General features: G+C 40.6%; 2 protein-coding genes across 2 annotated transcripts; both read left to right on the top strand.

The window, feature by feature from the left end:
- The first annotated feature begins 19,505 nt into the window (after positions 1-19,505).
- On the top strand, positions 19,506-19,895 carry LOC145398046 (uncharacterized). Its single transcript, XM_080271008.1, has one exon. The coding sequence runs from the start codon at positions 19,506-19,508 to the stop codon at positions 19,893-19,895; it is 390 nt and encodes a 129-aa protein (XP_080127134.1).
- Positions 19,896-23,009: 3,114 nt separating this feature from the next.
- On the top strand, positions 23,010-23,504 carry LOC145398045 (uncharacterized). The gene has a single exon (XM_080271006.1). The coding sequence runs from the start codon at positions 23,010-23,012 to the stop codon at positions 23,502-23,504; it is 495 nt and encodes a 164-aa protein (XP_080127132.1).
- Positions 23,505-25,103: the final 1,599 nt, after the last annotated feature.

The following is a 25,103-nucleotide window of genomic DNA, read 5'->3' as shown; positions in this document are numbered from 1 at the left end:
TGTCATTACATTATCCTTATGAGTCCTGAATGTTTTGTTGTTAGTTTGAGCATTAAACTTTAACTTGTAATTTTACCTAACTCTTTTATTTTGAACCTGGATCTTTACGGGACAGTAGTGATTTTTAGTATTCTCACTTAAAGTGTACATTATCTTTCTCTGTTCCGTAACATAAATTTGGCGACCTCTTATCAGGATATTCAGGATATTATCATAAGGATATTGCTTGATATTTTGTGACTGTGATTTATTCATGATGTCTACTATTACTACACTTGATGAAGCCAAAGATTTTTTGTCAAATGTGCAAACAGTGTGTGATGTAGAAAACAGAACAAAGAATGAACTTAAGCTTGTTGCTCAACAATTGGGAATTGCAGTTCACTCTCATCATTCTAAAGATCAAATTGTTGGCATGATTAATAAAAGCTTGTTTAATGTAACTCCTCCAAATGAGCAAACGCAGATTGAATTAGCTAAGTTACAGCTAGCCCTGCAGGAGGCTCGTGTTAAGAAGGCTGAATTTCAAGCACGTGCTAAGGAGGCTGAGTCTCAGGCTAAGGAGGCGGAGTCTCAGGCTCGTGCTAATGAGGCTGAGGCACAAGTTGAAATTGCTAGGATTCAGGCAGACCATGAGTATCGCATGAAACAAGGTGGAACTGGATCATCTAGCTCTGATGATTTTGATGTGGCTAAAAATGTTAAACTTGTCCCTCCTTTTAATGAATCTGATTTAACAAAGTATTTTCAGTTGTTTGAGAGGGTAGCTACAGGTTTTAATTGGCCCAAAAAGTATTGGCCAGTACTCCTTCAAACTGTTCTCACCGGTAAAGCTCAAGTAACTTATGCATCTTTGCCTCAGGATCAATCTGATAATTATGATGTAGTTAAGAGCTTGATTCTTAAGGCCTATGAGCTTGTTCCTGAAGCCTATAGAGTAAAATTTAGGACAACTTATAAGCAAGATAAGCAATCCCATGTTGAGTATGCAAAAATCAAAGAAGATCTGTTAGAGCAGTGGTTAAATTCTAAGAATGTGGATTCTGATTTTGACAAATTTAAGCAGATGATTTTGCTGGAGGACTTCAAAAGGTGTATTAGTAAAGATGTAAGCCTATATCTTGATAAGAAAAGAATAGATAATTTGTCTGATGCTGCAGTTTTAGCTGATGAATATGTTCTCACTCACAAGAGATATTCTAGAGAAAAAGGGAAAGCTGAGAGTAAGTACGTTGCCTCTACTCAGAGTACAGGTAACAGGAAAGAGAATAAAGATGATGTTTCTCAGGAAGTAAATACCAGCTTCACCTCTAGATTTCAGAAAAGTAAATGTACTTATTGTAGTAAGCTTGGTCATACTACGGAGAAATGTTTCAGGAGACAGCGTGATGTGAACAAAAAGGAGTCTTTAAATATTCAGTCAATTGGTCTAGTGTCCACCCTTGAGAGTTCCCATAATTCTTTAACTGAGTTAACTGAACCTGCTTTGAGGGGTAACTTAAATTCTCATGATGGAGCTCCTCTTTTGAGCAGTAACGTGGGTGACACTCTCAAGAGTTCATGTGCTAATTTCCTGTCTGATGGTTTTGTCAGTCCTCTGGACAGTAATGACAGGAAATCAGTTAAAATATATCGTGATACAGGTGCTTGCCAATCCCTTATGCTGACCAGTGTTCTAGGCTCTAATGTTAATTCCTCTGATGAAACTGTAATCTTACAAGGCGTAGGGAATAATTACTTCTCTGTCCCTCTGTGCAGAGTGAATTTAGAGTCTGGTTTTGTTAATGGTTCCGTTATGGTTGGGTTGGTTGAGACACTCCCAATGTCAGGTGTAACTTTCTTACTTGGAAATGATATTGGTGGAAGTCAAGTGTGTCCAGCTCCTCAGTTGTCTAGTGAGCCAGTGGCTGCGACCCAGGATTGTGATGTCCCTGATGTGTTCCCTGCATGTGCTGTCACTAGGGCTAAGTCTAAAGTTACTGGTGATTTAGAGGATAATGATGATGATGATGTTATCCTAGCTGACACTTTTCTTGCTAATTTGGACCACTCACCAGATGAGGCAGTACCCCGTAGTGTTGATAATTTGTCTCGTCAAGAGTTGGTTGAGTTGCAGGTTGCTGACCCTGAGTTGAAAGGTCTAGCTAACTCTGCTTACAGTGAAGAAGAGTCAGCTGGTGCTTCTACTTGTTATTATATAAAGTCAGGAGTACTTATGAGGAAGTGGAGACCCCCAACAGCATCAGCCGACTGTGAGTGGGAGGTTGTACATCAAGTTGTCATCCCTCGTGTTTGTAGGCAGGATATCATTAGAGTGGCTCATGATTCCAGTTTGGCAGGACACCTTGGAGTGAGGAAGACTGTGGCACACATTTTGAAACACTTCTACTGGCCAGGTATCTTCAGGGATGTTTCCTGGTATTGTAAGTCTTGTCACACCTGTCAAGTTGTGGGGAAGTGTAATCAGACTGAAAAGGTTGCACCTCTAGTTCCCATTCCTCCTTTTGAGGCGCCATTCACCCGTGTGTTGGTGGATATTGTGGGCCCTCTTCCTAAGACTTCTTCAGGATTTTCTTATGTGTTGACCCTGATTGATATGGCTACTCGTTATCCTGAAGCCATTCCACTTAGAAATATCTCAGCAAAGAACGTGGTTAAGGAAATGCTAGGGTTCTTCACAAAGTTTGGTCTGCCCAAGGAGGTACAGTCAGACCGGGAAGTAATTTCATGTCAAACGTTTTCAAGCAGTCTCTGAAAGAGTTGGGCATCACCCAGATCACGTCTTCAGCTTACCATCCCCAGATCCAAGGAGCGTTGGAGAGATATCATCAAACACTCAAATCGATGCTCAAGAAATACTGTTTGGAACATCAGAAAGACTGGGATAAAGGTCTTCCATTCGTTGTGTTTTGCTGCAAGAGGATGATCAGGGTATTGAACACCCTGTATCTTATTACAGTAAGAAGTTCACTCCACCTCAAAAGAACTACTCAACTATTGAGAAAGAGCTTTTGGCCTTGATTTTGGGTTTACAGCATTTTTCATTTTATTTGTGTTCTGGTTTTGACCCCATAGTCATTTATACCGATCATAACCCACTGAAATTCCTTAGTAAGTTTAAAGATAAAAATCAGAGATTGACAAGATGGAGTCTACTTCTTCAGGAGTATTCACTAGACATACAACATGTCAAGGGGAAAGAAAATGTTATTGCAGATTGCTTATCTAGACTTTAGACAGATTGTTTTAGAGTAATAAGAAATTTCCTTTGTAAATTTCTTTTTCTTTGTGGGGAGGTGTTACATAGCCTATGATTTCATCATCCTTTGTGTAATTTTAACGCACAGTATGCTGCATGTTTGATCACGAGCGTGTTCTGCCTCAGTCCCCCCCTTCTACCGTTATAGTAGAGTAAGTCGTCCTTTCTGTTGTTCAGAGCAGGATTGTCAGCTATTTGTCCCCTATGGCTTCATTTGCGCGTCCTTCTTACAAGTTGTATCAAGCTCTGCTGGCCCCTATATAATTAGCTCAGTCTCTGCATTATTGCCACTTAGATCTGCTCCTCATTTTGTTCACATCTCTGTCCTCCCCTGTACAGTTATTATTGTGAGTGCTCAGGAAGTCTCCAACCATCTAGCAGCTGTGTAATTTGAGTATAAGTGTTATTACATTTTTTCTTGTACTGTGTAGCATAAGGTTGATTCGTAGGCCTAGTGAGGTTTTTTGTAATTCATGTAGGGTTCTTGTTGTCAGCCATCATTAATAATATTTTGTATCTGTAATAATATATCTGGCATTCACTGAGTATTATCTGGTATCTCATTTTAACAGGGCTGACTTAGATAAATTTACTCATGCTAATTTCGTGTTAATAGAGGCTATTGCAGTTAACCATATATTTAACCCGTTTTTGTCATTACATTATCCTTATGAGTCCTGAATGTTTTGTTGTTAGTTTGAGCATTAAACTTTAACTTGTAATTTTACCTAACTCTTTTATTTTGAACCTGGATCTTTACGGGACAGTAGTGATTTTTAGTATTCTCACTTAAAGTGTACATTATCTTTCTCTGTTCCGTAACATAAATTTGGCGACCTCTTATCAGGATATTCAGGATATTATCATAAGGATATTGCTTGATATTTTGTGACTGTGATTTATTCATGATGTCTACTATTACTACACTTGATGAAGCCAAAGATTTTTTGTCAAATGTGCAAACAGTGTGTGATGTAGAAAACAGAACAAAGAATGAACTTAAGCTTGTTGCTCAACAATTGGGAATTGCAGTTCACTCTCATCATTCTAAAGATCAAATTGTTGGCATGATTAATAAAAGCTTGTTTAATGTAACTCCTCCAAATGAGCAAACGCAGATTGAATTAGCTAAGTTACAGCTAGCCCTGCAGGAGGCTCGTGTTAAGAAGGCTGAATTTCAAGCACGTGCTAAGGAGGCTGAGTCTCAGGCTAAGGAGGCGGAGTCTCAGGCTCGTGCTAATGAGGCTGAGGCACAAGTTGAAATTGCTAGGATTCAGGCAGACCATGAGTATCGCATGAAACAAGGTGGAACTGGATCATCTAGCTCTGATGATTTTGATGTGGCTAAAAATGTTAAACTTGTCCCTCCTTTTAATGAATCTGATTTAACAAAGTATTTTCAGTTGTTTGAGAGGGTAGCTACAGGTTTTAATTGGCCCAAAAAGTATTGGCCAGTACTCCTTCAAACTGTTCTCACCGGTAAAGCTCAAGTAACTTATGCATCTTTGCCTCAGGATCAATCTGATAATTATGATGTAGTTAAGAGCTTGATTCTTAAGGCCTATGAGCTTGTTCCTGAAGCCTATAGAGTAAAATTTAGGACAACTTATAAGCAAGATAAGCAATCCCATGTTGAGTATGCAAAAATCAAAGAAGATCTGTTAGAGCAGTGGTTAAATTCTAAGAATGTGGATTCTGATTTTGACAAATTTAAGCAGATGATTTTGCTGGAGGACTTCAAAAGGTGTATTAGTAAAGATGTAAGCCTATATCTTGATAAGAAAAGAATAGATAATTTGTCTGATGCTGCAGTTTTAGCTGATGAATATGTTCTCACTCACAAGAGATATTCTAGAGAAAAAGGGAAAGCTGAGAGTAAGTACGTTGCCTCTACTCAGAGTACAGGTAACAGGAAAGAGAATAAAGATGATGTTTCTCAGGAAGTAAATACCAGCTTCACCTCTAGATTTCAGAAAAGTAAATGTACTTATTGTAGTAAGCTTGGTCATACTACGGAGAAATGTTTCAGGAGACAGCGTGATGTGAACAAAAAGGAGTCTTTAAATATTCAGTCAATTGGTCTAGTGTCCACCCTTGAGAGTTCCCATAATTCTTTAACTGAGTTAACTGAACCTGCTTTGAGGGGTAACTTAAATTCTCATGATGGAGCTCCTCTTTTGAGCAGTAACGTGGGTGACACTCTCAAGAGTTCATGTGCTAATTTCCTGTCTGATGGTTTTGTCAGTCCTCTGGACAGTAATGACAGGAAATCAGTTAAAATATATCGTGATACAGGTGCTTGCCAATCCCTTATGCTGACCAGTGTTCTAGGCTCTAATGTTAATTCCTCTGATGAAACTGTAATCTTACAAGGCGTAGGGAATAATTACTTCTCTGTCCCTCTGTGCAGAGTGAATTTAGAGTCTGGTTTTGTTAATGGTTCCGTTATGGTTGGGTTGGTTGAGACACTCCCAATGTCAGGTGTAACTTTCTTACTTGGAAATGATATTGGTGGAAGTCAAGTGTGTCCAGCTCCTCAGTTGTCTAGTGAGCCAGTGGCTGCGACCCAGGATTGTGATGTCCCTGATGTGTTCCCTGCATGTGCTGTCACTAGGGCTAAGTCTAAAGTTACTGGTGATTTAGAGGATAATGATGATGATGATGTTATCCTAGCTGACACTTTTCTTGCTAATTTGGACCACTCACCAGATGAGGCAGTACCCCGTAGTGTTGATAATTTGTCTCGTCAAGAGTTGGTTGAGTTGCAGGTTGCTGACCCTGAGTTGAAAGGTCTAGCTAACTCTGCTTACAGTGAAGAAGAGTCAGCTGGTGCTTCTACTTGTTATTATATAAAGTCAGGAGTACTTATGAGGAAGTGGAGACCCCCAACAGCATCAGCCGACTGTGAGTGGGAGGTTGTACATCAAGTTGTCATCCCTCGTGTTTGTAGGCAGGATATCATTAGAGTGGCTCATGATTCCAGTTTGGCAGGACACCTTGGAGTGAGGAAGACTGTGGCACACATTTTGAAACACTTCTACTGGCCAGGTATCTTCAGGGATGTTTCCTGGTATTGTAAGTCTTGTCACACCTGTCAAGTTGTGGGGAAGTGTAATCAGACTGAAAAGGTTGCACCTCTAGTTCCCATTCCTCCTTTTGAGGCGCCATTCACCCGTGTGTTGGTGGATATTGTGGGCCCTCTTCCTAAGACTTCTTCAGGATTTTCTTATGTGTTGACCCTGATTGATATGGCTACTCGTTATCCTGAAGCCATTCCACTTAGAAATATCTCAGCAAAGAACGTGGTTAAGGAAATGCTAGGGTTCTTCACAAAGTTTGGTCTGCCCAAGGAGGTACAGTCAGACCGGGGAAGTAATTTCATGTCAAACGTTTTCAAGCAGTCTCTGAAAGAGTTGGGCATCACCCAGATCACGTCTTCAGCTTACCATCCCCAGATCCAAGGAGCGTTGGAGAGATATCATCAAACACTCAAATCGATGCTCAAGAAATACTGTTTGGAACATCAGAAAGACTGGGATAAAGGTCTTCCATTCGTTGTGTTTTGCTGCAAGAGGATGATCAGGGTATTGAACACCCTGTATCTTATTACAGTAAGAAGTTCACTCCACCTCAAAAGAACTACTCAACTATTGAGAAAGAGCTTTTGGCCTTGATTTTGGGTTTACAGCATTTTTCATTTTATTTGTGTTCTGGTTTTGACCCCATAGTCATTTATACCGATCATAACCCACTGAAATTCCTTAGTAAGTTTAAAGATAAAAATCAGAGATTGACAAGATGGAGTCTACTTCTTCAGGAGTATTCACTAGACATACAACATGTCAAGGGGAAAGAAAATGTTATTGCAGATTGCTTATCTAGACTTTAGACAGATTGTTTTAGAGTAATAAGAAATTTCCTTTGTAAATTTCTTTTTCTTTGTGGGGAGGTGTTACATAGCCTATGATTTCATCATCCTTTGTGTAATTTTAACGCACAGTATGCTGCATGTTTGATCACGAGCGTGTTCTGCCTCAGTCCCCCCCTTCTACCGTTATAGTAGAGTAAGTCGTCCTTTCTGTTGTTCAGAGCAGGATTGTCAGCTATTTGTCCCCTATGGCTTCATTTGCGCGTCCTTCTTACAAGTTGTATCAAGCTCTGCTGGCCCCTATATAATTAGCTCAGTCTCTGCATTATTGCCACTTAGATCTGCTCCTCATTTTGTTCACATCTCTGTCCTCCCCTGTACAGTTATTATTGTGAGTGCTCAGGAAGTCTCCAACCATCTAGCAGCTGTGTAATTTGAGTATAAGTGTTATTACATTTTTTCTTGTACTGTGTAGCATAAGGTTGATTCGTAGGCCTAGTAAGGTTTTTGTAATTCATGTAAGGTTCTTGTTGTCAGCCATCATTAATAATATTTTGTATCTGTAATAATATATCTGGCATTCACTGAGTATTATCTGGTATCTCATTTTAACAGGGCTGACTTAGATAAATTTACTCATGCTAATTTCGTGTTAATAGAGGCTATTGCAGTTAACCATATATTTAACCCGTTTTTGTCATTACATTATCCTTATGAGTCCTGAATGTTTTGTTGTTAGTTTGAGCATTAAACTTTAACTTGTAATTTTACCTAACTCTTTTATTTTGAACCTGGATCTTTACGGGACAGTAGTGATTTTTAGTATTCTCACTTAAAGTGTACATTATCTTTCTCTGATAGGTAACAATATATATACATATATATATATATATATATATATATATATATATATATATATATATATATAGATAGATAGATAGATAGATGTATATATACATACATACACACATCCATGCATATATACACACACACATACATACTGTACACACGTGTATATATATATATATATATATATATATATATATATATATATATATATAGTGTACACACGTATATATATATATATATAAACCCTAAAACTAATAACCTAACGTGCAGATCGCCAACCTATGCTAAAGCCTAAGGATACAAATAGCTAGACCTACTCTAAAGGTAACCATACCCCGACGAAGCGAACACCATCGACTGCAGATATGTAATGCTTTTCTGCATTACATACCTGCACTCATCACCTGGCGACTGTCAGTCGAGGCACAAATCAATATAGGGGACACCAATATTGGAAAGAGAACCAGGCGAGTCAGGAACATTTCTATATACATCAGCTGTCGGCCCTAATTAGGACAACTTAATCAAGATGGTATAATGTATTTACATAATATATACAAAATGTGAAGTACCTCGCCCAACAGACCACCATTGATTGCAAGTGCCCAATACCTATCCGTAATGCACAGTTGCACCCATCAGCTGGTGACTGTCAGGCAAGGAACAGAGTTTAATGTAGGGGACATCAATATTAGAAATAGATCATTCGGAAGCAGGAACTATTTCAAATACATCAACTGTCAACCCTAATTAAAAGTACTATATATACATATTTACAGTCGAAAAAACCATAAGCATAGAATAAAAAAGTCACATTACACTGATCATCAATTTATCTGTCATAACAGTATCCCCATCACCCAGGATGGTGGAAAGAGTGAAGGGGACATCTGCTGTGCTGCAATAATTTATAAGTGAAGCACTTTCACATTCTATCAGTCATATCACCCTGCACTGAGAGCGCAGGATGATATGATTGATAGATAACACCGCATTACAGATGTCACAGTGTGGTAGGAAGCGTCTTTCAATATATGGTTTCATATGTGTTGGAACTGTGCTATTTAATCGAAGTTGTGCCAACGCTCTTTCTTCCAGGAGACAGAAGATTTACTGATTTCTTTACGAGAGAAAGACTTGATCGTAGATCACGAGGAACGTCCCAAGTCTCCTCAAGCTCTACAGTCGACTTTGTAAGTCAGTCTGGTCATTGCCATGAATACGACAATGACCAGGCACCCATATCAGCATGAATGACTTGTTGCATGAATGCGATTTATTAATAATTCGGCCCTGGATCTCATTAGAATCCGTAGTGCGAGATACAGTCGCCTGAAGGGCTGATTTTGAATCTGAAAATATGACAAATGAGTCATGCCTAGAATTGAGAGCATACTCTAGGGCTTCGTCAATAGCAAAGTTCGGAGGTAAATACAGATGTATGAGTCGGCAACCGATACCTGAAGGCACATTCGGTCGACCATACACAAGCACCCACACATTCACTCGACTTGTAGCCACGAGGTGTACCATTGGTGGGACCCCATGTGATGAATGATGACGTTATGAAACAAGTGGTGAACCTCTGCCTCCGGCGCCTTGGTCTTTGGTGCTAGAAGCCAGGAAACATCAACAGTAGAGCTGGGTGGCTCCCAAGGCGCTATATTTTTAGACACAACCTTGTCACAGTCACTGAGGTCCACACCAAGCTCCTCAGTCAGTAAGTGGCAGCGAATGGCAAGTGGCCATCGAACCCCCTGCAGAACATGGTGGTGTTGACGAATGGGGGTACAGGCCACGTTGCCAATATTACTTTTTCAAGCTGTCCATACACCACAGGACAAGTCCAGGTAGTCTCGGTGAATACAGAGAGGAGGCACATTCGCCTCCACTTCTGTATGAGCTACACTGGTACTCCTGATGGCTGCAAGACACATTCACAAACATTTATTCTGCAATACATCCAACCTTTTCAACGTGGCATCGGTTGCCAAGCCATACACCTGTGCACCACAGTCTAGCATGGATCTAATGAGGGACTTCACACCATTAACCCTCTTGCGCACAATAAGTTTCAGTAAGTTTTCCGGCGCACAATTTTTTCTTGGAAGCCGCCTGGCCAGGCTGCCCGCACACGGCAAATAACACGTATTCTCTCCTTTTTTTCGCCACCCAAACATCAATATACTGCCATGCAGCCTATATCATCTTATTCGTCGATGTTTGTTCTAGCTGATAAGCACCACCAAGAAAAAGGAAAACACGAATAAAACAACATTAGGCGGCCGTGAATAAACATTTCGCTACGTCACGTTCATTCCCAACATCACCATCGAAAGTTTTCCATCATACAGGAAACTGTTATCAGAAATTTTGATAGAGAATTTCATCAGCTTTCTAAAGAGATAAATCCGTTTGTGATAAGATTTGCAATTTTTGAGAAAATAACAAAAAACTGAATGTCATTTTTGAGAAAAAATCAAGGAGCTCTAATTATGAAATTTTCCCGCATGTCATGTTTTTATTGCACAATATTATGCAGAATTTCACCACCTTTCTAAGGAATTACCAATGGTTTCGATACGTCCCATAGTTTTCGAGTAAATCGCCAAAAACAACTGGGAACTCACGTCCATACGTCACTTTCGGGATGTGCGCATAGCATACGCAATATTCCCGCCTACGTAACAACGAATTCTTATCATAGATATTACATTGTTATGTCTTGTACATACGTAAAATTTACTGCTCTTTATCATGGTTCTTACAGGAAATCGATACGTCCAATACTTTTCGAGTAATTGGCCGACAAAGTGAGATACTTCTCCGAGCGCTTCCGACTTTACTGCTAGCGAGGAAAAAAACAAAGTCTTCCCCCAACTTTTCCAACAGAAAATGCTCCCAAAGGCTTATATGAACATATGTAGAATTTACTGCTCTTTATCAAGTTTTTTTTCAGGAAGTCGATATGCCCAATAGTTTTCGAGTAATAGGACGACAAAGGTAGATTACTCTTCCGGTTGGTACCTACATTTACCGCAAGCAAGAAAAAAAAAAGTTTTTCTCCTCTTTGGCCTAAAGACTATGCTCCCAAAGTTTTTTTTTTTTATTTTTTTTAATGTACAGACTAAAATCTTTCAAGGTTGTTTTTTTATGGTTGTAACCTACTACACATGAACACTACTTTTTCCAAGTTACTGCTAATGAAGCGTTACTTTCTGTCATATGTGTAATATGTAGAAGAAGACGGTTATTTGCCTGAAAATTATAGGGGTAATGATAATAGGTCAATATACATATCAACAAAATTCGGAGAACTCACTTCCTCCAGGGATATTGATGGAGTTGAAGGACTTTGTGGGATTGGAAGATGAGGAGGTATGTAGTGTGTGTGTGTGTGTGTGTGTGTGTCTGTGTGTGTGTGTGTGTGTGTGTGTGTGTGTGTGTGTGTGTGTGTGTGTGTGTGTAAGTGTGTTAGTGTGTGTGAGTGTTCTTAGCTAATTGTTCTTACCTAATTGTATCTTTACAGGAATGAGTCAAGCTCGTACTGTCCCGTGTCTTAAACCATATTTATCGTACATATCCTTAAATTTGTGAATTGTTTTGGCACACACTATTTCATTCGGTAGTGCATTCCATTGATCAATTGCTCTGTTTGGGAAACTGAATTTCCTTACGTCTTTATCACCTCTCTTCTTATGCAGTTTTTTGCAGTGTCCTCTTGCTGATGCTTCTCCATATGTTAAGTAATCATTTATGTCTATTTTCTCCTTCCATGATATGCATTTATATAGCATTATCATGTCACCTCTTTTCCTTCTCTCCTGTAGTGTTGGTAGATTCAGTTTATTTAGTCTTTCTTCGTAGCTTAGGTCCCTTAAGCTTGGTATTCATCTTGTAGCAGCCCTTTGAACTTTTTCAATCTTGTCTATGTGCTTTTTGAGATGAAGACTCCAGACTACTGATGCATATTCCAGGGTTGGTCTAATGAATGATGTTATTATCCTTCTTAGCATGTCCTCATTTATGTATGTGAATGCTATTCTCATATTTGCAAGCAGTGTATACATGTTCCGTACCTTCTTGCTGATGTGGTCAGCCGGAGATAGTCTGTTATTGATAATCACACCTAGGTCTTTCTCTCTTTCTGATGTGTATAGGGTTTTATTTCCTAACTTATATTCCCAATCAGGTCTTTTTCCACTTTTACCAAACTTGATTACATGACACTTGTCCACATTGAATTCCATTTGCCATGTACTACTCCATTCATGAAGTTTATTTAATTCTTCTTGTAGCTCTTCACAAGAGTCTGTGTTAGTAATTCTCCTTTGTATTTTTGCATCATCTGCAAACATATTCAGATAGCTCTCATTTCCAGTGTTACTGTTTATATCATTTATATACACTAAAAACATGAACCCTGTGGTACTCCACTAGTCACTTCTTTCCATGATGAGTAGTTTCCTCTTAGCACTGTTCTCATTTCTCTTTTTATGAGAAAGTCTTGCATCCAGCAAAACAGTTTGCCTCGAATTCCTCCTTGATGGTACAGTTTCCATAAAAGTCTTTGGTGTGGTACTGTGTCAAAAGCTTTCTTGAAATCTAAATAGATACTGTCCACCCATCCTTCCCTTTCCTGTATTGTGTTTGTTACTCTGTCATAGTAGCTCAACAGATTAGTAACACATGATTTTCCTTTTCTGAAACCAACTGTCTTTCTGTTATCATACTGTGTTCTTCTAGATGATTTACCCAATCTTTTCTTATGAGCATTTCTAATACCTTGCTTACAACACTGGTCAGTGATACTGGTCGGTAGTTGAGTGGATTTTGTCTATTTCCTTTCTTGAATAAGGGGACAATATTTGCTTTTTTCCAAATATCAGGTAGTTTCCCTTGACTCAAGGATTTCTTGAAAATTAAAAATAATGGTTTACTTAACTCCTTTGCACATTCTCGTAGTACCCAACATGAAATTTCATCAGGACCACTTGCTTTTCCTCTGTCTAATCTACTTAACTCCTCCTGTATTACTTTTTCTGCTATTTGTATATCTGGTAGTATGTGTGGACATGCATGTTCCACATAGTCCCTCTCAAAATTTTTTTCTTCAGTAAAAACTAATTGGAAATTCTTATTTAGTGCTTCACAAATATCTTTCTCTTGTGTATAAGTGATTCCCTCGTCCATAATGGATTGTATTATATCTTTTACTTTGGTTTTGCTTCTGATATAGCTGTAAAACAGCTTTGGTTGATCACTACTTTTATTTATTATATCCTCCTCAAACTGTATTTTTGGGCTTCCCTCCTTATTCTTGTATAATCGTTTCTTGCCTGTTTAATTATTATACGCCCTTTCACTATTATGTCTTCTGTATCTATTCCACAACAAATCTCTTCTTTCTTTTGATATTTTACATTCTGTATTGAACCATTTCTGTATTTTCTTATCTGCTTCTTTGTGCTGTGGGATGTACTTCTGGACTCCTATTTCCTAAAATTCACAGAATTTTTTATATACAGCATTTAAATCTTGTCCTCTAAGCTCATTTTCCCAATCAACTTCTAAGAAATACTTCTTTAGGTCTTGATAATTTCCATTTTTATAGTTTAGACTCTTTTTGTAACTGTCATTGCTGTTTACTATGTCAGATGTTATCCTAAAGTTATAATTTAGTATTGCATGATCGCTTTTGCCGAGTGGAGGGTGATATATTAGACTGTCAATATCATTTTCTTGCCTAGTAAATATTAGATCTAGCACTGAAGGTACATCAAGTCCTCTTTTTCTGGTGGTTTCCCTCACATGTTGCGTTAGAAAGAACTCTTGTACGAGATCCAGGAGCTTTTGGTCCCAACAGCTTTCTTGGCTAATTATATCTAGAGTATTCCAATTTATATTTCTATTGAAATCCCCAGTTAGTATAATTCTTTCCGATTTCTCTTCCATTTTATGTAGTAATAATCTTAAACTCTGAATTGTACTCTCTGCCAGGTCCTCATATTCATCTCTTTCCCATGTGTTTGATCTGGGTGGCATGTACAAATTGGCTACAATTACTTTACCCTCAGATGTGTTGATCTCTACTGCAATCAGTTCTACTTGTGATGGTATATCTAGTTTTATTTCATTGACTTTTATATTTTTCTTAGTTAATATTATAATTCCTCCTCCTTTTTTTAAATTTCTGTCTCTTCTCCATATATTGTATTCCTCTAAGTTTAGAATGTCATTAGATATCCTTGGTGTTAATTTTGTTTCAGTTAGGCATATTGTTTGTGGTTCATTTTCCCTAACATAATCATTCATCTCTAGTAATTTAGATACCATTCCATCCACATTTGAGTACATCAGCTTTATCATCTTGTTTATATACTTGTCATGACATGGTTCTACTACCTTCCTCCTTTTTATTCCATCCTGGTTGTGTACCACTTTCGTATCTGCAATCCTATTACTTTGTAAAGAAATTTCTTCTTCTCCTCTTCTGATCTTCCCTCATTTTTTGTTTTTGCTTCCTCCCTTTTCTCTTTCAGTAATTCCAGTTCCTCTTGTGTTAGGCATCTTTTTATCCATACATTTTTGAACTCCTCTTTTTCCATAAGATTCTTTGCATTTTTTAGTATCTCTTCCACAGTGTTTACACTCTGGAAAGTCAGTGTGTGTGTGTGTCTGTGTTAGTGTGTGCGTAAGTGTGGTAGTGTGTGTGTGAGTGAGTTCACATAAATGATAACTTTTCAGTGTCCTTTCACGGTCTCATAACTGTCCACTGGCGTCCGTGGTTGTCTGCCATATATATATATATATATATATATATATATATATATATATATATATATATATATATATATATATATATCACACACACACACACACACACACACACACACACACACACACATATTCCCATTATTCGGCATCCATGGGACCATGATGATGCCGAGATATTGGATTTACCGAATAATCAAAAACCTTCCCACTCGGTCCGAGATATTGGATTTACCGAATAATCAAAAACCTTCCCACTCAGTACCTTAAATATATTGGTGAACACTGTCATCACCACTTATGGTATTACAACTGTTTGGAGAGAGTATACTGTACAATACTGCAATCAATACAGTACTGTACCTGAATCTGAAATTTATATATATATATATATATATATATATATATATATATATATATATATATATATATATATATATATATATATATAAATTAGTGAACATATACAAGTGTAATGACACAGTAGGCATACAAGTCAGATAACACTTCCTGGATGGCCGAAATAATACGTAATATTACCTACCAGCTCAGTACATCACTTGTATTGGTGACCTCATCACTACTTATGTTATTACAAATATGTTTGGAGTTAGTGCTGTATACAGTATTTTTTCCAAACACAAAATAAAATAGTCAGAAAATTGCCTAAAATAAAGTGAATGAATATGAATTGGTAAGGTCTTTCTGATGAAAGTTAATCGTACATTTAGCATTCATTCTTTTCTTCGTTTTTTTTTTTTTTTTATGTGAAAGGGAGAGTATTGATGGAAACAGTAAAGTATTCCATTAACCCCTTAATAACCTCCGGCATTGAACAACCCATTACAGTAAAAAACTGTGAACAATTATGGGAAGGGAATGAAGGTCACTGGCATGTTTACACGACTCTACGATACGATTCCAAGCAGAGGGTCGGTTAATCTCAGATGTTTTCGCCCATTTGATAAATGCACCGTAACTTTGTAAATTCTCCCGTGAATCATAGCATGGGTTTAGGAAACTAAATAACACATTGTTAGGTGCGCCAGATGATTATCTTCACATCTTTAAGAAAATGGAAGAAATTTAATCCCTCTGAGTACGTTGAGTAAGTTTCTTCCATTCTTCTATCCAAGGTAAAGAGAAGAGTATACTGAGAGGTAAGTAGAGCACCCCCGAGCCGCGCAGATTCTGTGACGTCAAAGTTAATAAGAGAGAGAGAGAGAGAGAGAGAGAGAGAGGTGGGGGTGGTGGAAGAAAACGAGAGCTTGACAGAAAACCATCTGCATGTATGGTATGCTTTTGTATTATGAATGTTCACACAGGTCGCTACTCAACACACTCACACAGTAATGGAACTTAATTGTTAAACTCGGTAGTTGAAGAGCAGGCACTGCTCCTTTCTTGAATTTCCTTTGTCCAGGAGGCACTGGTAAACCAAGCAATTCATACTTAAGGTTGCGTTCAAAGGCAGTACTCTCAAAATGACGGCTGCATACAAAACCAGATGACCGATTTTTCTTTGTCACATAATTCAATCCATTTTTTTCTAAGTTCTTCATCTTTCGGCAGTGCATGAAAATGTATTCTCTTGTCACCTTTCACATGAATGGATTTGCATCCACGAACTATACAAATTGTTGGCATGTTCACAAAATTATCTGTATTGCCATAGCCACCCCTAAAAACAGAAAACGGAGTACCTATTCACAGGCAGGTGTGTGTGTGACTGGCGTGTGTTGAGCAGGATGAGCTGCAGTCTGTATTAACTATGACGTCATGCGCAGACCGAGACGCATTTTTGCTCCCCCTCACCCCCCCATGAAACTACCTTTCATTCTCTTTACCTTGCTTCTATCAATTTGTTTTTCTTAAAGACGTGAAGATAATCGTCTGGCTCACCTAGCAATGTTATTTAGCTTTCCAAACCCATGCTATGATTCGCTATGAGTCACGGAAAAACTTATAAAGTTACAGGGCATTTACCAAATGGGCGAAAACCTCTGAGATTAACCGACCGCCTGACTGCTTGGAATCTTAGCATAGAGTCATGTAAACGTACCAGTGACCTTCGTTCCCTCCCCATAATTGTTCAGTTTTCTTTAAAGCTCACACTGACTTGATATCACTGACATCGATACTGTAAAGGGTTGTTCAGTGCCGGAGGTTATTAAGGGATTAATGGGATATATTACTGTTTGCATCAGTACTCTCTTTCACATTAAACACAAAAACGAACAAAAGAATGAGAGCTAAATGTACGTTTAACATTCATCAGAGAGACCTTAGCAATTCATATTCCTCCAGTTTATTTTTAAGTATTTTTCTGACTTTAGGTTAGGTTAGGTATGGTTAAATTATTAGGTACAGTTAAACTCGGTTAGGTTAGGTTTAGTTAAACAGGACAGTCCCTTCCACCATTATGCTGAGGAATAAAAATACTAAAGCTGTCACAGCCGTACAGCTAAAAACAATGGGGAACTAATTTAACAAGCAACATTATTTATGGGTAATGCATTACAGTATCAGTGGTTCATGGGCTACGCAATTACCAGTAAATGACACTTTCAGGAATGCTTCAAGAATGAACGAATTTCAAGAATTAGCGAGGGGGCTTGGAACGTAACCCTCGCTAATTTGGAGGGGGTGGTTACTGTACTGTATGATACTATCCAATATTGTAATCAATATAATACTATACCTGAGTCTGAAAAAATCTGGAAATTAGTGAACATACAGAAGTGTAATGAAACATTAGGCCTACAAGTCACAGATAACACTTCCTGGACTGCCGAGATGATTCCAGACATCTGCCGAACAATCAAAGATTTTCGTAAATGGGACTATTTCTCAAAACTGCCGAAATGTCAGATCTACCGAATAATCAGCTGCTGAATAATGGGACTTTTACTATATATATATATATATATATATATATATATATATATATACAGGGTGGCTTTAGGAGTGGCAGAGGATGTGTGGACCAAATATTTGCGGTGAGAGGGATAGTAGACAAGGCTTGTGAGAAGGACCATAAGGTGTTTATTGCATTCATGGATCTGGAAAAAGCATATGACAAAGTGGACAGAGAAGGATTGTGGAAAGTTTTGCGCATGTATGGTGTAGAGGGTAAGCTGTTAGGTGCCGTCAAGAGTTTTTATGATGGTAGTGAAGCATGTGTAAGGGTTAATGGGCATCTAAGTGTGGGCGTGCGACAAGGTTGTGTGATGTCCCCATGGTTGTTCAATGTATATATGGAGGGGTGATGAGAGAAGTGAAAACAAGAGTAATGGAGAGAGGGATGGCATTGGTAATGAATGGTGATGGATGGAATATCTAAAATCTGTTGTATGCTGATGATGCAGTACTGCTTGCAAGTACCGGACAAGAACTTCGTAGGCTAGTGCAGAGTTTTGCTGATGTCTGTAAGCGTTGTGCCTTGAGAGTAAATGTAGAAAAGAGTAAAGTTATGGTTATTGAGAGAGAAGGTGACTCCCAGTGCAATGTAACAGTGAATGGAGAGAGACTGGAATTGGTGAGAGAGTTCAAATACCTGGGTACAGTGATAGAAAAGAGAGGAAAATGTGCAAAAGAAGTTGAAAGTAGAGTGACACAAGGAAGAAAAGTAGCTGGTGCAATGAAGGCCTTGATAAGAAACAGAGGCTTGAGTGTTGCAGCTGCACGAGGCTTACATGAAGGAGTGTTAGTGCCAACTTTAACATATGGATGTGAGACTATGATGTGGCATGAAAATGAAAAGTCAAGAGTAAGATCAGTGGAGATGGGACTGCTGAGGAATGAATGTGGAGTACAGAGGGTGGGTAGGATACGAAATAATGTGATTAGTGAAAGATGCGGAGTGAGGAAGTCGGTGGACACCAGAATAGAAGAGAGTGTACTGAGATGGTATGGTCATGTGGAGAGAATGGATAACAATAGAGTGGTGAAGAAGGTATATCTGAGCGAATTCGAAGGAGGGAGAAGGCGAGGTAGGCCAAGGAGAAGGTGGAGAGATATGGTGGATGAATGTGTGAGGAAGAGAGGTTTGGAAGTCGGTGAGGCTAGGGAACTGACAGGATATCGAGCTGGCTAGATGAATTTTGTAAGGAGATATGCATGATCAGGGATTTTTGGCACCCCTTTTTAACATGGCAGCGTCTGGATTGACTCTGTCGGATATGATATGTGAAGCTACAGAACGTGGTGAATGTTTTTGGCGTGTCCTATAGAGCCAGGATTCCGGGGGCTTGAATGATGTGTCAGTGGAAGCGTGGCCCATTGGATTGGGCAATTTTGGGCTGTCTGGATATTGCTACTCCTCACCCTGCCCTTGGGTGGGAAAGGAGGTCCGGATGATGATGATGATGATGATGATGATGATGATATATATATATATATATATATATATATATATATATATATATATATATATATATATATATATATATATATATATATATATATATTGTGGTGGGTTGAACCACACAGGTTACGAACCGTCGTCAAGCTGTAGTATGGTGCTTCAGTGCTTCACCCAACCACTTAAACGACTGGACGTTAGCTGGCAGGATGTAACCACCTGGGAGTCAGTCAGCCACACACAGTCGGCACATAACACACTCGTGACTCTGTACCTGTATCACTTATTTGTAACTTAAGAATAAATTATATTTCTGCTGCCCAGCATTTCTAATCGCCTAAGCTGCTACATTAGTGACCCCGTTGATCCAAACTACCTATTTAGATTTCACCATGCCTGGAGGAGATAGCTTTGACCAGCAAAATGCCGTTTCACTCAAACTACCCACCTTCTGGAAGTCCCAACCCCAGGTATGGTTTGAGCAAGCCGAAGTCCAATTTCACATTCGCCAAATAACAACTGATACCACCAAATATTACTACGTAGTCAGTGCTCTGGACCAAGACACTGCTGAGCAGATCATCGATTTTCTCCCCCGCCCACCGAAAGACAACAAGTATGGAGGGTTCAAGACACTACTGCTGAACACTTTCGGACTCAGTCGCCATGACAGGGTGGCAAAACTCTTGCACATGAATGGCCTAGGTGACCGCAAGCCATCTGCACTTATGGACGAAATGCTTGCCTTGATGGATGGACACACAACCTGCTTCATTTTTTAACAAATCTTCCTTGAGAAGATGCCTGAGGATATTCGCTTACTGCATGCAGATGAGGATTTTTCCAATCCACGACAGCTAGCAGCCCGAGCAAATAAGATGTGGGTAGCCAAACAACAGAGTGGGGCCACTGTTGACAAGGTGACTGTGGTAAACCGGTGAACCATACGGACGACTCCATCTTCCACACCAGTGACACCATCCCAGAACAACAACAGCATGTACAAGTGGTGTTACTATCACCGGAAGTGGGGTTCAGAGGCTTCTCGATGCCGACCACCTTGTGCACATCCGGGAAAAGACTTGGCCGGCCAGCTGTAGCCTCAGCTATGGCTGGCCAGAAACGTAACCTCCTCTATGTCTGGGATCGACATTCAGGACGACGTTATCTCGTCGACACAGGGGCTGAGGTTAGTGTTTTACCTCCCTCAGGTGTTGATACTCGGTCTGGAGTGAAAGGTCCTACCCTCACTGCTGCTAATGGCAGCAACATCAGAACGTATGGACATAGGACCATTCCACTAAACTTTAACTCCCATCATTTCCAGTGGACATTTACTGTCACTGATGTCTCTCAACCGCTGCCAGGGGCAGATTTACTCCAAGCACACTCCAAATGGTCGACATGAAAAGGAAACTTGTAGTTCATTCAGAGACATATGGATCTATCTCCTTATGTAACACTGGATTACCTGCACCCAGCCTCAGCTCCATAACTTTATCTGACAATGAATATGGTGTTGATGTGGATGTGATAGGAAGCGTTATGAGGAACACACTGAGGTGGTTTGGCCATGTGGAGAGGATGGAGGGTCAAAGACTGACGAAAAGAGTGTATGTGAGTGAGGTGGAGAGGGAAAGAGGGAGGGGGAGGCCGAGGATGAGATGGAGAGATGGGGTGGAGAGGTATATGAGAGAGGAGGGTGTGAGTTGGGAGCAGGGGAGTGAAATGGCGGGGGACAGGGCGACTTGGAGGCGATTTGTTTGTGGCCACCCCAAACGGGATTGAGGCGTCTGGCAATAGATAGATAGATAGAATATGCCAAGATCCTGATGGAGTTCCCGGACATTACAACTCCACAGTTCTTGGCAAATAGCCCTAAGCATGGAGTGTGGCATCGTATCCCCACCACTGGAACACCCGTTCATGCACGAGCGCACAGGCTGCCACCCAACAAGCTCCAGCTTGCCAAGGAGGAGTTTCAGAAGATGGAAGAGATGGGCATAGTGCGCCGCTCAAACAGCCCATGGGCATCACCACTTCACATGGTCCCCAAGGCATCTGGGGGCTGGAGGCCTTGTGGGGACTACCGCCATCTTAATGCGGTCACGACACCTGACCGATATCCTATTCCTCACATCCAGGACTTCTCAGCTCGCCTTGTTGGTACCAAGATATTCTCCAAAATTGATTTGGTATGTGGCTACCATCAAATTCCAGTCCATCCTGATGACATTCCAAAAACAGCCAACATAACCCCATTTCGTCTTTTTGAATATCTATGTGTCCTTTTCGGCCTCAAGAATGGTGCTCAGGCTTTTCAACGACTCATGGACATAGTGGGACGCGGGCTGGATTTTGTATTCATCTACCTAGATGACATACTCATTGCTAGCCGCTCACTCCACAAACATTATGCACACATCAGGCAGCTGTGTGAAAGACTCAGTGAGCACGGCCTGACCATCAACCTTGCTAAGTGTCAGTTTGGCCTTACTTCCATCAATTCCTTGGTCACCACATCACCCAACATGGTACGACTCCACTTCCAGATAAGGTTGATGCTATACGCAACTTTGTCAAGCCCACTGCAGTGAAAGGACTCCAGGAGTTTGTTGGAATGGTCAACTTCTATCATCGCGTCATGCCAGCAGCAGCTAAGATCATGCAACCACTATACAAGGCCCTGGCCGGCAAACCTAAGGTACTTGTTTGGGATAAGGCCTCATCGGCTGCATTCAACAATGCCAAGGAAGCACTTGCTAAGGCAGAAATGTTAGTACATCCGCGGGTCAATGCTCCCACAGCACTTACAGTCAACACATCTACCACAGCTGTAGGAGGGGTGCTGGAACAACTAGTAGATGGGTGTTGGCACCCCCTTGCCTTCTTCAGTCGTCATCTGAGGCCCTCTGAGCAGAAGTACAGTGCTTTTGACCAGGAGCTCCTTGCCCTATATCTAGCCATCCAGCATTTCCGCTATTTCCTCGAGGGCAGGAACTTCACTGCTTTTACTGACCACAAGCCTCTCACGTTTGCCTTTGCCAGTGTCTGTTCCCTGGACAGCCCATCAGTAACGCCACCTGACTTAAATTTCTGAATATACAACTGACACTCAACACATCGCTGGAAAGAGTAACAAAGTCGCTGATGCATTGTCTCGTACTGCCATCAATGCCATTCATGCTCTAGCTCCAGGTATTGACTACACAGCATTAGCAGCAGCGCAACGTGACGATGTAGAAATCCTGGCCAACCGCACAGCTATCTCGGGCCTGGTGTTGGAAGATGTGCAGTTTGGGCCCACTGACGACACTCTCCTCTGCAATGTGTCCACCGGACAGCCAAGACCAATTATTCCCATTGCCTGGCGCCATCGGCTTTTCGACATGGTGCACGGTCTGGCTCACCCTTCCATTCGAGCTACAAAGACTTTAATGGCATCTAAGTTTACGTGGCATGGGCTGCGCAAACAAGTTGAGGACTGGGCAAGAGCATGCATACCATGTCAAACCTCCAAGATCCAGTGCCATGTCAAAGCACCTCTGCAGAACTTTGCCCCACCAGCCTGACGTTTTGACCATATTCATATTGACATTGTTGGACCATTGCCCCCATCCAGAGGTTTCACCCACCTTCTTACTATAGTGGATAGATTCACCAGGTGGCCAGAAGCCATCCCAATCTCAGACACTTCCGCAACAAACTGTGCCCGTGCCCTTATCTCCCACTGGATCTCCCACTTTGGCATACCAATAGACATCACATCGGACAGGGGTGCACAGTTCACTTCTGACCTTTGGTTTGCAGTGTTTCGACTATTTAGAACTATGCTACACTGTACGACAGCTTACCATCCACAAGCAAATGGCCTTGTGGAGCACTTTCACAGACACATGAAGACAGCTCTCAAGGCAAGGCTCACAGGCCCTGACTGGATCGATGAGTTGCCGTGGGTCATGCTTGACATTCGCACAACCCCTAAAGAAGACCTAGCAACTTCTTCGACTGAGTTGGTGTATGGTGTTCCACTCACGGTTCCAGGGGACTTCATCCCAGTAGCTCGTGGGGATCAAGAAACACCAGCAACACTATTAACACGCCTACGTCAGAAGATCGGGTCACTTGCCCCCATTCCAACTTCCCGGCTTTGTGCCACACAATCATACATTCCACCCAATCTTCTGGACTGCCAGTTTGTCTTCCTCTGCTGGGATGCACATCGCACACCCCTGCAAAGGCCTTATGAAAGTCCTTTCAAGGTCCTACAAAATGACCCCACTGCTTTCATCATTGATAGGGACGGCAAATCGGAGACAGTCTCAATTGACTGCCTCAAACCGGCACACCTGGACATTGACCAACCAGTCCAGGTAGCACAACCTCACTGAAGAGGCCGTCCTCCATCTAGGCCAACCCCTCCTGCTACCCATCAGGCCCCACCCAAGGATTCTGGAGGAACCCTTACAAGATCAGGTTGCTCCTCTCGGAAGCCGGACCGTCTTCAATACTCCAGTTCTGGGGGGGGTCATGTGGCTGGTTGAACAACACAGGTTACGAACAGTTGTCAAGTTGTAGTATGGTGCTTCAGTGCTTCACCCAACCATTTAAACGACTGGAGGTTAGCTGGCAGGATGTAACCACCTGGGAGTCAGTCATCCACACACAGTCGGCACAATAACACACCCGTGACTCAGTATCTGAATCACTTATTTGTAACTTAAGAATAAATTATATTTCTGCTGCCCAGCATTTCTAATCGCCTAAGCTGCTACAATATATATATATCAGCATGTAAGGATGTGCGGCACTTTCGTTCAATCGTTGATTCACTTGCGAAAGTGACAGTTCGATGTCTGTGTTGATCTTGATGATGATCAAAGTGTTATTATTCTTAGAAGGGTAGGGCTGTATTTCGAATACTGTGAACAGGTCGTCAGTTATGAATGGTACATGAACTACTACTGATGTTGGTGTTAGTGTTGCTTCTAAATATGGATAATATTGCATGAAATCCCTACTTCGGAACAAAGGCTCCAATTTATGTTTATGTATGCATTGACTAATTATCTGACGTAGCTCATGAACTGGAAGTAAGTCATTTATGATCTTGCCATTACCGGCATTCGAAATTCCTTGCATAAGTGCCCTGTAACGAACTCTAGTGTTGTCTAATTGGAGTAGAATTGTGTCAATGTGTTCCGTGATGATGGAGAAGTGTTGGAAAAGTGTTATGTTACCTTCCATGTCATTTATTTTATCTACACTTTCGAGAGCTATGTTTTCCGGCTTTTTCAGATTTTTCAGGATTGTCTTCATTGCTGAGTTATGTCTTGCGATGAATTTATCTTGGTATGTTAGTACCTGAGCTATTTTATTAAATTTTGTTGTTTATTTCTTGAAGGTCTTCCTCTGTAGCCAATCCAAAGATGTTCCCAAGAACTGCGCCACCCAGGTCGAACAAACCGCGCTTTTGGCGAGTACGTGTGATGTTGTTCTTGGTGCTCAATACCTCCGTTCCATGAGATGGGAGATCTTGGATCATGATGAGCATAATTGACGTAGCCTGTTCTATTTTCCATTTCGCTAACTTCATTATTTCATCCACTTCCTTTGTGTTATGTCTTTGTGAAACTTAGCCTCCTATCATGAAGTCCAGGGTCCTCTGGGGTCTCGCGATGTTATCTAGATAAAAAAGTAATTCGTATAAGTAATCCAAAGTGATTTCAGTACTCATGACATCTTTTACAACTGACGTCGTGGCCGTTGGAGCTATGAGGCAGCCTTGCCGCACTGTGTGTTGGGGGTCTAAGTGAACATATCCTTTTGCAATATATAGGAGAATCCATAGCATAAGTTTCTTCTATTAATTTTCTACTATGGTCATGCTGTGGTCGATGATAGTGACGATGTGCGTTACGGTTGACTAACTGAGAACAATAACTTGATTGTTATTTCTATTTCATTTATAGAAGGAGTTTAAATCGATA

Source organism: Coenobita brevimanus, chromosome 44 (genome assembly GCF_032717465.1).
Source record: "Coenobita brevimanus isolate Jiangsu-jjx chromosome 44, ASM3271746v2, whole genome shotgun sequence".
In the NCBI taxonomy this organism is placed as follows: Eukaryota; Metazoa; Arthropoda; class Malacostraca; order Decapoda; family Coenobitidae; genus Coenobita; species Coenobita brevimanus.
Note: the sequence above shows the minus strand (reverse complement) of the source record. Positions and strands in the feature narration are given on the sequence as shown.